This window comes from Ananas comosus, linkage group 4, assembly GCF_001540865.1.
Source record: "Ananas comosus cultivar F153 linkage group 4, ASM154086v1, whole genome shotgun sequence".
Classification (NCBI taxonomy): Eukaryota; Viridiplantae; Streptophyta; class Magnoliopsida; order Poales; family Bromeliaceae; genus Ananas; species Ananas comosus.
Genome location: NC_033624.1, coordinates 8,415,750 through 8,429,984, shown reverse-complemented (window position 1 = coordinate 8,429,984; position 14,235 = coordinate 8,415,750). Strand labels below are relative to the sequence as shown.

The 14,235-nt window shown below is 34.4% G+C and overlaps 1 protein-coding gene across 1 annotated transcript in view; it reads left to right on the top strand.

The window, feature by feature from the left end:
• LOC109709064 (BI1-like protein) overlaps nucleotides 1-11,727 on the top strand; it is a 16,987-nt gene extending 5,260 nt beyond the window's left edge. The window contains exons 2-5 of the mRNA XM_020231136.1: nucleotides 980-1,379; nucleotides 3,916-4,023; nucleotides 4,136-4,293; nucleotides 11,264-11,727. Of these exons, the coding sequence (XP_020086725.1) occupies nucleotides 980-1,379; nucleotides 3,916-4,023; nucleotides 4,136-4,293; nucleotides 11,264-11,476 (879 nt within the window). The 3' untranslated portion in view covers nucleotides 11,477-11,727. The remainder of the gene's footprint in view (nucleotides 1-979; nucleotides 1,380-3,915; nucleotides 4,024-4,135; nucleotides 4,294-11,263) is intronic.

Genomic DNA, 14,235 nt, shown 5'->3' with positions numbered 1-14,235 from the left:
AAAAATAATGATATTACCCTCTTATTATATTTGAATTTGAATTTTAAATTTTATGTTTATATTTTTAAATTAAAAATTTTAACTTTTAAATTTCAAAATTTGAAATTAAAATTTTAACATTTAAAATCTCAAATTTTAAATTCTAAATTTTAAAATTCAAACTTTAAATATAAGATCAAATTTAAATTTTAAAAATATAAAATATCAAATTTTAAATTTAAAAAAATTTAAAATATTAAATGTTAAATTTAAAATTAAAAGTTTAATATTTAGAATTGAAAATTGTAAACTTTAATTTTTTATTATTAATAAATTTATAAATCTTTTAAAAATTCTCGCTAAACTTAAATTTAATAAAAAATAATTTATTATAATATTTAAATATAATTTATTATAAAATTTATTATAATATTTAAATATAAATAATATGTATTAATATAGTACCATTAATAAGTTTATAATAAAAATAAAATATTATAATACATAACATATTATATTTATTATATAATTTATTTATAATTCAATTTATAATTTTAATAAAAGTCGAAATTAAATATTGAAATAGCAATATTTTACCAAAATAGTGGAATAGAAAATTTCAAGCCATTCCGAAATAGTCGAAAATAATGAGATTTGATCGGAATAAAATACTGTGGTAAAAAATCATCCTATTTGATAGAATAGCGGGGATAACTTTTGTTAACCCTGTTTATACCTCGGATCAAACGGGCCTAAATGAAATAATTTTGAGAATTCATGGACGAGTCTAAAAACTTATTTAAAAGTTCAGGAGATCAGATGTCAAATTTAATCAAATTTAATAAGAGTTGAAAAGGGTGCTAATGATAGTTGACCTAACATTCGGGGACTCGCACTGCAACTTTCCGTGTGCATTAACTAATTATATAAATATATATATAGAGATATAGAGATATATATATATATATATTATCTTATATACTTATATGATTATATATAGATACGTCTCCCTCCTTCGTCGCGCACTTGCCCATTTCCTTCCTTCCTTCCTGTCTGGTGCTTGAGCGACGAGAAAAGTAATGAGAGGTTTAGAAGGAGATCGGCGGGGGAGGAGGGAGGATGTACGGATCGGAGATGCACGTGTACGGCGGGTGGGGGAAGGATTCTTCGGATTCGGATTTGGGGGGGCGCAGCTGTACCCGGGGCTGTCGCGCGGGAGAGCGACCTCCGGTGGGGGTTCGTCCGCAAGGTGTACGGCATCCTGGCCGCCCAGCTCCTCCTCACCACCGCCGTCTCGCCGCCACCGTCTCTCTCCCGTCAACGCCCTCCTCCCGGCAGCCCGCCTGCGCCTCGCCCTCGCCTTCCTCCCCTTCTCGTAAGATCCCCATTCATTCTATTCATTCCCTACTTATTACATTTGGTAGGCGCCGTTCGCTCAACCCTCAGAAGGTTATTGGAGTGTTGACTATTGATCTGAGTTTTTTTTTTTTTTTTTTTTTTTTTTTTTTTTTTTTTTTTTTGGCGAAATTTCTGCATTTAGGGCCTGTTTGTTGAATTCTTCTGATTATTTGTTTACACTGGGAAAATCGGTTCAGAAGCGAATCATCATTCTGAGCTGTTATTGGCTTGATTTTGGTGTGCCGATCTAATAGGTGATCGGATATAGATCTGCTATCAGCATGATTTGGTTTTCTGGGTCGATGTTGGGGAAATTGCATCTCTCTGATTCATGCTGTCAACTTCTTAGAAATGAGTCATAATAAAAAGAAGGTAGAGGATTTAGTACATGCGCTGAGTGCTTTGCTCATGATAAAAAGGCATTTAGAGATATACAAATTGTCTGGTCGTGCCGAGTAATAAAATGTAAGAATAATTGTTTCCCCCAGTTTTGTCGATATTTTAAAGATTTTATCTAATCCGAAGCAGTAGGAGGGCTGCATAATAGGAAATGCTTGCATATGCTGGTAGTTATAGCCAACCGGACTCAATGATATTCTTCTCTTGGTTGTGTGTTTTCCCAATTTTTCATCTTTGGATCTCAGACTTGCTGTTTGTTGAGCATGGCTTCTACTTGACGAAAGGGGTTTTCCGGGTTTTTCACTCCAAAGGAATTGACAACAGAGAGTCTTTAGAAGTTTATAAAACTTCCCTATGACCTGTGTAAGATACTTCGAGGTTATGAGTGCAGTACTATTTGCGGACTATCCAAAAAGGGCCGAGTTCATGCTGGATGGTCACATGCTTACAGAGTAGTGGAACGGCAAGTATAAGAAGACCCTTTAGATTTCACTTAAAAAGGCAGACTAGTCGGCACTCATAGTTAAAGCTATCTACCGTCCAGTGGCTCTTTGGATTTTATCCAGACACAGTGAATTGGTTTAGACAACAAATATTCTGCTCAAAACATGTGCCATTGCTTAGCTGGTTGATCCTTGGCCTAAATTGTTGACTTATATGATAACCTTGAGATTTCTTCAAAAAACTTATTTTATCCTCTCGATCTTGGTAATTCTGTCCTCCTCTCATATTTATATACATACGACCTCTGAATACTTTTAGGTCACTGGAGAGTGTTTCCCAAAGTACTGAAAAAAATCTTGCAACCCTAAGAAAGATGAGGATTACCAATACTAGAGTGGAGAGAAAACTAGGTTCCCCTCGGAATCTTCATATGGGTCTGCCATCTTTGTTGTTTAGGCTTGATCTTGTTCCATTATTGCATCTTTTCTACTATTTTTTATGGAGAGATCGAGGTACAGAACTTTTGTGTCATCAGCCTCTTCATGGATTTGAGTTTAAAAGTGGATTCGGTGAATGGGTTGGTGAATTTTAATGCAGTCGCGTAGCTCAAATGCTAGCCCAAGGAGATCATTTATCTAAGGGACATATGGTTGTTCTTCAAGCATTGTTGGTGGTGATTGCAGATCAGACTATCAATATCGTGATCAAAGTATTATAAGTACCTTTGTACCCTGTTTAGGACAGCGATTCTTTATTGTTGTAGATTGTGATTACTGTTTGGGGTTCATTTTATCATAGTTTGAAAATTCTCTGGTCAACTAGAAACTCGATTGACTTAAACTCTGTCTCGTCTTGATTTCGAGTGAACTAGTCTGCAAACTTGGTGTGTACAAGACTCAAAAGTCAAGATTTGGTTAGGCTGTAATTGAGAAATTAAGCCCTATTCACTTTCGTTTGGAATTCAAAATTCTTAATTCTGGGAGCTGGACTGACCCATGACTGCAGAAATTTGCGGCACAAGGCTGGATCTTTTTTATTTATTTTGTCATTCGAGCCTGTTGGATTTGGACTAGCCCTTCTTCGTGACGAAAACATCTGTACTAGCCACCTTCATCGTGTACCAGTAATAGCCATTTTTCCCTTTGACTTAGTTGGCTATTATTTGCTTTAACTAAGTTAGCTTGCATTTACTGTATTCTGCTTTAGTCTTGATTACAATGCAAATGCATCATGGAACTATGCATTTTTGGTTCAGATTTCAAAAGGTACATACGTTACTGGGATCAGGTTAGTAATCTTTTCTGCTTGATTAAATGTTTGCAAGATTGACGACTTGTTCAAAATCTCTTTTTCTTGTTTCCAAATTAGTATAGTTGTAGAAACATATTTGTGCATCTGTTTGTCAAAAAGCTTATTTCTTAGGTTTTCTTCCCCCAATTTTGGTTATTTCCTGTTTCTATTCTAGTTTTTCTTGTTTCTTAATGCTGGCTCAGTCAAAAATTTATGTCCAGTTCTTTATTCTATTTGGCTAGAACTGCTTTATCTGTTCTAGTTTTCTTGTTTGTGAATGCTTGGGGTGAAGAAATTTTAGTTGTGAGGCTGGATGCTTAAGAAATGTTAGAGCATTTTATTTTAGCGAATAAAACGTTGGATGGCAATAGTTATTCACTGACACTTTTTCTTTGGCAGTTCTGTTTCCATTGCATCATTATCAGCAAAAGCATCCTCTGAATTTCGTATTTCTTGGGTTGTTCACTATATGCCTAAGTCTGAGTGTCGGTGTGGCTTGTGCAAATACCCAAGGTAACTGCCTTTTCCTCTATTCACATATTTATAATAATTCTGATTAGAAAATTCATATAAATTATCCACTATGTGCATGCTAATTTTCTCTTTTGTCTTTGGCATTTTCCAGGCAAGATTGTGCTTGAGGCATTGATTTTAACTTCTGCTGTTGTCTCGTCCTTGACCGGATATGCCTTCTGGGCATCAAAGAAGGGCAAAGATTTCAGCTACCTTGGACCTGCTTTATTTGCCAGTCTTATTGTTCTTCTCGTAACAAGTTTTATGCAGGTATCATGTCCTAACTGAATCCAAACAGGTTTTGTCTTCAGAATTGCACCTAATGCATAGGTTAACTATGATTGACTTTGTAGATTTATTAATTGGTAGCTGGATCAAAGTCTTCATTTTTAGCATCATGCATTATTTTTCTTTTTTTTCTAACGTTGAATGCGATTTAACTAGCGTTACGTATTAACATTGCAATGCATATTCCTGGCATTTATCTTTATTCTATATGTCTTCCAATAACTTTCTTTCAACTTTGTTGGCTCCACAATCACTTTGTAACCTAACAGTTTTCGACGAAGGCTCGGGTAGTCAAGATAAATCACTTCCAGTATTTTTAACTTCCACTCCTCTCAATTTGGCATATATTGACTAAGCATTATACCAGTGATACTAAACTCTACCATCAAAAGTAGGGTATTTTGCCAATTTAAGCACTTACAAAAGTATAGATCACATTTTAATGTACGTGACCAAATTGAGCCTCAAATGTCATTTTATTAGGCTTTGAGATGTGTAACTTATATTGACAGATCCGGAAATTTTCGGTTCGAACATGACCTTTTTATAGTTGGGTTAAAATGAGAAAGTTTTAACTCATCGTCCGTTATATTTGAACCGGATTGATCTTGCCAACACAAAATGTGGAAGAAGACTTGGAAAAAAGGGAGAAGATTTAATAATATGTTTGAATAAGAAAAGTGAAAGTACTGAAATTTTTTTTTTAAAGCTACTAATAGATTGGCCTTTTTTTGCCTCTTTTACTGTTTGCTTTTTTAAAGCTACTAAAATATTGAGCCTTTCTTGCCCCTTCTTTTTTTGCTTAACTTCTATTACTAATTTGATTGATATGTCTTAAATTTCTTTATTCAAGGATATAAATCTAGGTTAGCGACCTCTCTAATTATAAGGAGAAAAATAACAACTGACCTCCTTATTATAAGTTTTGTTTTGATTATCAACAACCATTTCTTTTTGGATCTTATACTCTGATATTGTTTGTTCTCTACTTCTCTCTCCCTTTATTTAATTAGCATCATCTCGTCCTTTACTCTCTCACCTCATTTTTTTCCACCTTGTTCATTGCTTGCACTATCCCTTTTTATGACAAGAAATGCCACTATTTCTCTTTCCTTTCTATATATATATATATATAGAGTCTGGCTGGCATACTATCGTTAGCACCAAGGGTTTGGTGCTATCGAGTTTTCCACCGTTAGATTATACTATTCAACCAACCACCCACTCAATCCTAGAGGGCCCACATCATCCTAACCGCACATTTCTCAATCCAAGGGCTAAAATACTAATAGCACCAATAGCTTCGTGCTATTGATAGTATTCCAGCCTAAATATATATATATATATATAGAGTAGGGCTACTATACTCTTATGAGTATTGGACCCTTCGTACTCATAAGTTGTTTTTGATGATGGGGTTTCCGAATCGACGATCCACTCCGTTAAATATGATCTAGAGTATTTGAAACTTATAAAAAATAAATTTCGTAATTTTTCGAAATCATAATAAAGTCCATCAAACGGGTATAAAATGAATGGTCAAAATCGAACGACGTCATAAAAATAGATGATTGGATCGTTCAATTTAAGATCGGAGTTATTGATCTTTATCTAGGTTGTGAATAGAATTTTCTATCAAAAATTCAACCTATTCCAATTCTTTTACACCGTTAAACTAGCAAGTATCCCATACCGGCCGTTAAAAATTGTCAATTTTGTGAGCTTTTGATCGTAAGGTAAATGATGTCGAAAAATTATGAAATTTGATTTCTAGAAGTTTTAAATGCTCTAGATAATGTTTAACGGTATGGATCGTCGATTCGAAAGCTCTATTATCAAAAACAACTTATAAGTACGAGGGCGATCGTACTCATAAGAGTATAGTAGCCGGACTCTATATATATATATATAGAGTTGAGCTAGAATACCATCGATAGCAAACAGGCTCTGTTGCCACCCATTTGTTTTCGATGATGGAGCCTCCAAATTGACGATCGTCATCGTTGAACATGATCTATACTACTTGAAGTGTTTAGAAATCAAATTTCAAATCTTTTCGACATCATTTGCCTAATGATCAAAGGGTTTCAAAATTTGTAATTTTAATGGTCGATATGAGGCATTTTCTCCTTTAACGGCGTAAAGATATCCAAATCAATTGAATTTTTGTTAGAAAATTCTTTAAACTATTTAAAACAAGATCTATACTCTTGATCTTGATTACAAGACTACTATCATCATTTTTTAAAGAATATTCATTTTCAGCCGTTCATATTTGTGTCAACTCGATGGATAAGAGAACAATATCGAAAATGTATGAAATTTGATTTCTAAACATTTCAAGTGGTATAGATCATGTTCAACGGTGCCGATCGTCGATTTGGAGGCTCCATCATCGAAAACAAATGGGTGGCAACGGAGTCCGTTTGCTATCAATAGTATTCTAGCTCAACTCTCTCTCTCTCTCTCTCTCTATATATATATATATAGAACTGAGCTGGAATGCTTCTAAAGCACCTAGGCCTTGGTGCTTATAAATTATTAGCTCTTGGATCTATCTTTTTGACCATTTGATCAAAGGTCGACAATTGTTGTTACTTGGGAGGACCCACTGTGCATGATCTAAGGGCCACTAGGGTTGATCCAATGACCAAAAAGGCCATAGCACCAAAACCTTGGTGCTTCTAAAAGCACCCCAGTCAGACTATATATATATATATATATAGAGTAGGGCAACTATACTCTTATGAGTATTGGGCACTTCGTACTCATAAGTTGTTTTCAATGATAGAGCTTCCGAATCGACGATTCACTCTGTTAAATATAATCTAGAGTATTTCAAACTTCTAGAAAATAAATTTCGTAATTTTTTGAAATCATAATAAAGTCCATCAAGCGGATATAAAATGAACGGTCAAAATCGAACGACATCTTAAAAATGGATGATCGGATCCTTCAATTGAAGATCAGAGTTATTGATCTTTATCTATGTAGTGAATAAAATTTTCTATCAAAAATTCAATCGATTTCGATTCTTTTACACCGTTAAACTAGCAAATATTCCATACCGACCGTTAAAAATTGTCAATTTTGTGACCTTTTGATCGTAAGGTAAACGATGTCGAAAAATTATAAAATTTGATTTCTAGACGTTTTAAATGCGCTAGATAATGTTTAACGGTATGGATCGTCGATTCGAAAGCTCTATCATCGAAAACAACTTATAAGTACGAGGACGGTCGTATTCATAATATTATAGTAGCCGGACTCTATATATATATATATATATATATATATATATATATATATATATATAGAGCTAGGCTGGTATACTACCGGTAGCACGGATGCCTCCGTGCTACCAAGTTATTTTTAATGATGCGGCTTCCAAATCGACGATCGGCTCCGTTAAACTTGATCTATACTATTAAAAGTATTTGGAAACTAAATTTCATAATTTTTCGATATCATTTGACTAGTGATCAAGAGGTCTCAAAATTGACAATTTTAATGGTAGATGTGATGCGTTTGTGAATTTAACGGTGTAAAACAATCCAAATCTGATGAAATTTTTATAGAAAATTCTTTTCACTATTTAGAGTAAAATCAATACCTTTGATCTTAAATTCAAGTCTTTTATTATCATTTTTTATGAGATTTTTATTTTCAACTTTTCATTTTTAGACTACTCGTTTGATAGGTAAATTATGCCGAAAAATTATGAAATTTAGTTTCCAAATACTTTCAATAGTGGATAAAGTCTAACGGAACCGATCGTCGATTTGAAAGCCGCATCATTGAAAACAACTTGGTAGCACGGAGGTCTCCGTGCTACCAATAGTATACCAGCCTAGCTCTCTCTCTCTCTCTCTCTCTCTCTCTCTCTCTCTCTATATATATATATATATATATATATATATATAGAGTTGAGCTGAAATGCTATCGATAGCAAACGGGCTCCGTTGCCACCCATTTGTTTTCGATGATGGAGCCTCCAAATCGACGATCGGCACCGTTGAAAATGATCTATATCACTTGAAGTATTTAGAAATTAAATTTCATACTTTTCCGATATTTTTCTCTTGTCCATCAAGTGGGCGTAAAAATGAGCGGCTGAAAATGAATATCCTCTAAAAATTGATGATAGGACTTTTGTAATTAAGATCGAGAGTATAGATCTTGTTCTAAATAGTTTAAAGAATTTTTTAACCAAAATTCAAATGATTTGAATAGCTTTATACCATTAAACGAGAAAACGCCTCACATCTACCATTAAAATTATAAATTTTGAAACCATTTGATCATCAGGTAAACGATGTCGAAAAGATTTGAAATTTGGTTTCTAGATACTTCAAGTGGTATAGATCATGTTTAACGGTGCCGATCGTCGATTTAGAGGCTCCATCATCGAAAACAACTTAGTAATGCAGAGGTTTTCATGCTAATAATAGTATAGTTCTCTCTCTCTCTCTCTCTCTCTCTCTCTCTCTCTCTCTCTATATATATATATATATATATATATATATATATATATATAAGACAGAGAGTCTCTAGCTTGTATATTATTGGTAGCACGGAGAGCTCCGTCTACCAAGTTCTTTCTGATGATGGAACATTGAAATCGACGATCAACTCAATTAGGCATGATCTGCGCTATTGAAAGTATTTAGAAGCCAAATTTTATATTTTTTTGACATCATTTGACTAATTAACAAAAGGTATCAAAATTGACAATTTGAATAGCTGATGTGATACGTTTGTAAGTTTAATGGTATAGAAGAATCGAAATCTAGTGAAATTTTAATAAAATTTTTGTTCACTATTTTGAGCAAGACCAGTATTTTCGATGTGTAATCTAAATATTTTATTATTATTTTTATGAGATTTTTATTTTCAGCTGTTCATATTTAGTATTCGTTTTAAAGGTAAATAGCATTGAAAAACCATGAAAATTGGTTTCTAAATACTTCTAATAGTGTAGATCATGTTGAGCGGAGCTGATCATCGATTCAAATGTCCCATCACCAAAAACAATTTGGTAGCACGGAGGCCTCTATGCTTCCATATTCAGTCTAGTTCTTTTATATATTAACTTGTTATTTGATGCCATTGTTAAGTCTTTTGAAACAGCTATTTTGAGTGAATGTGATGTAATTGATTGGCTTAAATAAACTGATCGCAAGCTCCTGTTTGGTTTAAGTTCCAATTGCTATAAATCAGTTATGGAATTCTTTGTGTTCTTGGTGTTTTTATATAAGTTGGCTCTTGAATTCTGAGAACATATATCAGAGTCCTAGACTAATGATTTCGTATATAATGCGTCCTTGTTTTTGGTTCGCTCATAGCTTTCCTTTTTACACATTCTCTTAATTGTGTTGTTGTTTTATTTGTTCTCACTACTTGGATGTATTTATTCGGCATCACCGGCTTAAGCCACAAGAAACAGTGAGACACAACTGAACATTATTTAGTTAAGAATGATCCAACTTGATAATTTATTGCTACAACTAACTGTAGGTTGAGTTGAGTTTAATTTGATTTAAATTTGATCAGATACATCCTGACATACCTAATTTATTTTAGACCTTGCCTTATCGAGAATACTTTATTATTGGTTCTATCAAGACGTGTGTTGCGAGTAAATATATTGAACTATGTATATTTTAATAGTGTCTTGCTAATCTTTGTTGCTCTATCTTATTCATGAATTCCATATTTTCTACACTCTGTACTGTAGGCATACACATGAGCTTGTGCGTGTGCATTTGCATTTTCACTTTCATATCTCAGATATATGTAGTCAAACATGTTTCTACATCAGTCGCAAGTAAATTGTCTATGTACATGGTTGAAACATAGACATATATACACTGATATAAAGCCCAAAATTTGTACAATTAGTTTGCGAAGGAAGGGTTATATATTGGAAGATTATCGGCATTTGGTTGGGCAAATCCTGGTATGATGTGTTGGAGTAAAAGCAGGGAAAATGGTGGCAAAGGGTTTGATCCACCCCCATCCTTAAGCATAGTGCATTGATGTTTTCTCGCGCAGGTCGAATATGATTATTTCATGTGTTAGCCCACCCTGCCCCAACTTAAGCTGCTCATTGAGTTCTTTTTTGGTTTAGCCAGGCACATGCCATTTTTGGTTTAGCCAGGCACATACTTCTATTACTTTATTGTTTATCTCTGTTCACAACTTTTTTCTAGTGAAGTTGAGCAGCAAGAAAAATTAGGTCGCGGAAAATCTAATTTGTAAGAAAACTCATTCAAGGCTCTTACTTTTGCAGATCATCCTTTTATTAACATAAATATGCTAATTGTTAGTAGAGAAAATGCAATCTGAAGTGCAAGTTGTGTTAAAATTAAATGTATTTTCTCTAAACTGCAGGAAGTACTATGCCAGAAGCTTTTATACTTTTTGGGAAGTGAAAGATGTATTTGTTGGTAAAGAAAAAGTACGGATGATACCTAAGCTGTTAGAACTTAAGAAAGTGAAAACAAGTTATTACACTCCAATTGCAATTTACTAGGTATATTAGAGGCATGGTGGTTCACATAAAGTGCATTTATCGACAAATATGTTTTCGCTTACAAAATTGTGTATATACTATGCATATCGTTTGCGTTCAATAACGGGAAGATATTACCTAATTTCTTATAATTTAGATCTACCAAGCAGGTGAACTTTCTCGCAATTGTGAATGAATCAGTAAACTTTGCTTCTCGAGTCTTTGCTGTTTCATTCTTGCTGTAGGAATGGATTTATAATTTTTGGCTTTGGATGATTCATTTATCTAGGTTTGTTGTTCAAGCTCTTTTCTTGAAATATATATAGTCTGTTATATGACATGAACCCCATTCCCTCCTAAGTGAGAGAGAAGTGTCTTGTTGGATGTTATTGACTTATTAGTGATATTCGTACTTGTGGATGCTGTTTCACTTTGCAGATATTCTTCCCGCTTGGACCGACATCGGTTGCTCTGTTTGGTGGGCTTGGGGCTTTGATATTCTCGGGTTTCCTCCTCTACGACACCGACAACTTAATTAAGCGCTACACCTACGACGAGTACATCTGGGCCTCCGTTGTTCTTTACCTTGACATCCTCAACCTCTTCCTCTCTCTCCTCAACATGCTCAGGAGCATGCAGTCTGATAATTAGCAGGTGATTCATCACTGGTTATTCTCTATCTGTTCTGTCGGTGACATCTCGTTCACCGTGTTTGGTGAAATGTGACTTAGTACCGTGTTATACTTCGCACTGTTATGCGTGCAATATTTGTAAAGAGCAAGTACATTTGCTTTCGCTGACAAAAAAGCCCGTGTGATAAACAGTAGATGTGTTGTGGTGATTTACATTGCATTTTTCAAATGCAGCAGCTTTTATTCATCTATATTTGTGGACAGCTTTAATCTGGATCTAGATCCATTAAGGGTGTTATTTGGATAAGTATTTTATGCAAATTTAAATTTAGTTCAAAAATACAAACCCTAGCCCAAAACACTGAACAATAGTTAAATTTAACTATGCGTCATGCTGAACTCGGGTCCAGTTGGTATCATGTTTGTTTGATTCAGGTTTTGGTTGACCAGATTCATCGGATGAAACATAAGAAAATGTGATTGCTTTAGTTAGGAAAATACTGATGATGAGAATGGTAGCAGAGACAACAACTTGAAGTAATGTAGCAAATCTTAAAGAGTAAGATGGAGACGGACTTATGCATGTAGTTATGCAGAATAGGTAGGAGTCAACTAGTAGAATCAGATTTGGAATTGGATTGAGTTTGGGCTCAATCTTAAAATAATCTTCATTGAGGAACTTGTATCAATATTTCTCCATGCTAATCGAATGTTAGTGTTGCTTCTTGTTTCTAAGTCTAATTGCTGTCAATTGTGAAACAATTTTAATAATAGGGTATCAAATTTTTCTCAAGTGGTTTAAGAGGTGGCTTGTTTGTTTTTGGAAACAATTTCCATTGAACAAGGTTTACTAGCATATATTCCCTTGTTGTTCGAGTTCGAGTTTGAGTTCGAGTTCATAAAGTATGCCGGTAGGGAATGAGCGTTTGTCGTCGAATCATGGGCCTTTTTTCGTTGGGCCTATTTGGAACTATGAATACTTCGTATGAGACATCGCTTCTTAGCCTGTAAATGGGAAGTCTAATGGCATTTTCTTTAAAATAATTAAGATAAATTATCTCGTTAGCAAAATATATTATCTTAAAAAATCATAAGTATTTGTACTTTGCAATGGGCGCAGGTCGAATAACAAAAGTAAATAAATAGATTTCATAATGCACAGTAATCCCTGAATAACTTGCTTGGACATCCAAATAGGCTAAATATGTGTAATTGCTGACTCTTCGGACAGCTTTGAAGGCATTGGTGTGTTCGATCACCAATAGGGAATGAATTGAATGAACTGAACTTTTTTGCACAGGTGACGTGAGATATTGAAGATTCAAGATGTTAATGTTAAAACGAGAATAAAGAAAACTTTTATTCTTACACTTCTAATTATGAAATACTGGTATTTGCATATGAAATAGTCGGTACAAAGTGGACTTTCTCCTACTAACACACATACTATTGTTGCAGAGTAGACGTTATAAATTAAGTGCTTCAAGAGGTCTCCACAAAGGCCTATTATGTGCTGACAATCATATGTGGTCTGCGGTGATTAATATATATGCGGACTTTAATTTTAACACATTAGAAAAGCTTGGAGAGCCACATAAAATATGTCCAAAGCATTTCATGAGAACCAATCATATATAGTGCATCAATCAAGTTCACCTGTGGTAACTAGTATCTCAGTTGCAACACTCCCCCTCACGAGATGATGTTCCACTAAAAAAAGGGATGATGGATGGTAGCACTTACCCTCAGTTTCCTGCAACCAATCTTTGGGGGTGGGTTTGAGTCCCCTCTCTCTCTCTCTCTCTCTTTCTCTCTCCTTTTTAGCCTGTGAAAAAGAAAAAGGGCCGTCCACTCTTCCCTTGCCCACCCCCCCCCTCTCTTTAGGATTAGGATNAAAAAAAAAAAAAAAAAAAAAAAAAAAAAAAAAAAAAAAAAAAAAAAAAAAAAAAAAAAGGCAATAGTGACGGTTTGTGTTAATTAATCGATCTCCATTACTTGTAATCTGCTCGATCATCTCCCGCGCCCCCATGTGCTGTGCATTCTACACCATCCAAATATTTAAAAGCTTGCTTTCTTTAACACAGACACAGGCAAAACGAAATCTCTAGTGTAGAAAAAGGAAGTGATCGATTGTGACCAAAATGGGGAGGAATTAATAGACAACTCGAAGGAAATTAAAGTTGGTTGCTTGTCCGTGGCTGTTCATGGAAATCATTTTATTTGTTACAAAAAAGGAAGGGTCGTTATATATTGAGGCACAAACAAACATTTGTGTGCGTAAAGTAGGAGGATGCAAGGGAATTGATTCTTCTGAAATTAAAGTTCTATGGTTATGTGTTTGATTCCGAGTTGGTAGTCTTGATCATGAGAGTAGAGGAGGTAATTAATTAAGCAAAGACTCTTTGGTTGGTAGAAGAGGAAGATTCTTGTTAGAAATCAATATTCCCACTTAAAATATATAGCAGTGCTAGCTTTAACCAAATTATATATATATATATATATATATATATATATGCATGCATTTGATTAATCTCAAAGGACGTTATATATGCAAGTATATATTTATCCTCAAAGAAATTATATATGCACGTAGTAGTGTTTCATGCACGCCGTGTTAGAGCACGAGTCTTTGAATTGAAGTCATCATATATACGTACGAACCTTACTTTTTCATTGAGGAAGACAATCTTCTTCCGAGTTCCGACTAAATCAAAATTTCTGACTTTGGCCCGACAACCAACAGAAGTCTTTTCTTTTCTTTTCTTTTTTTTTTTTTTT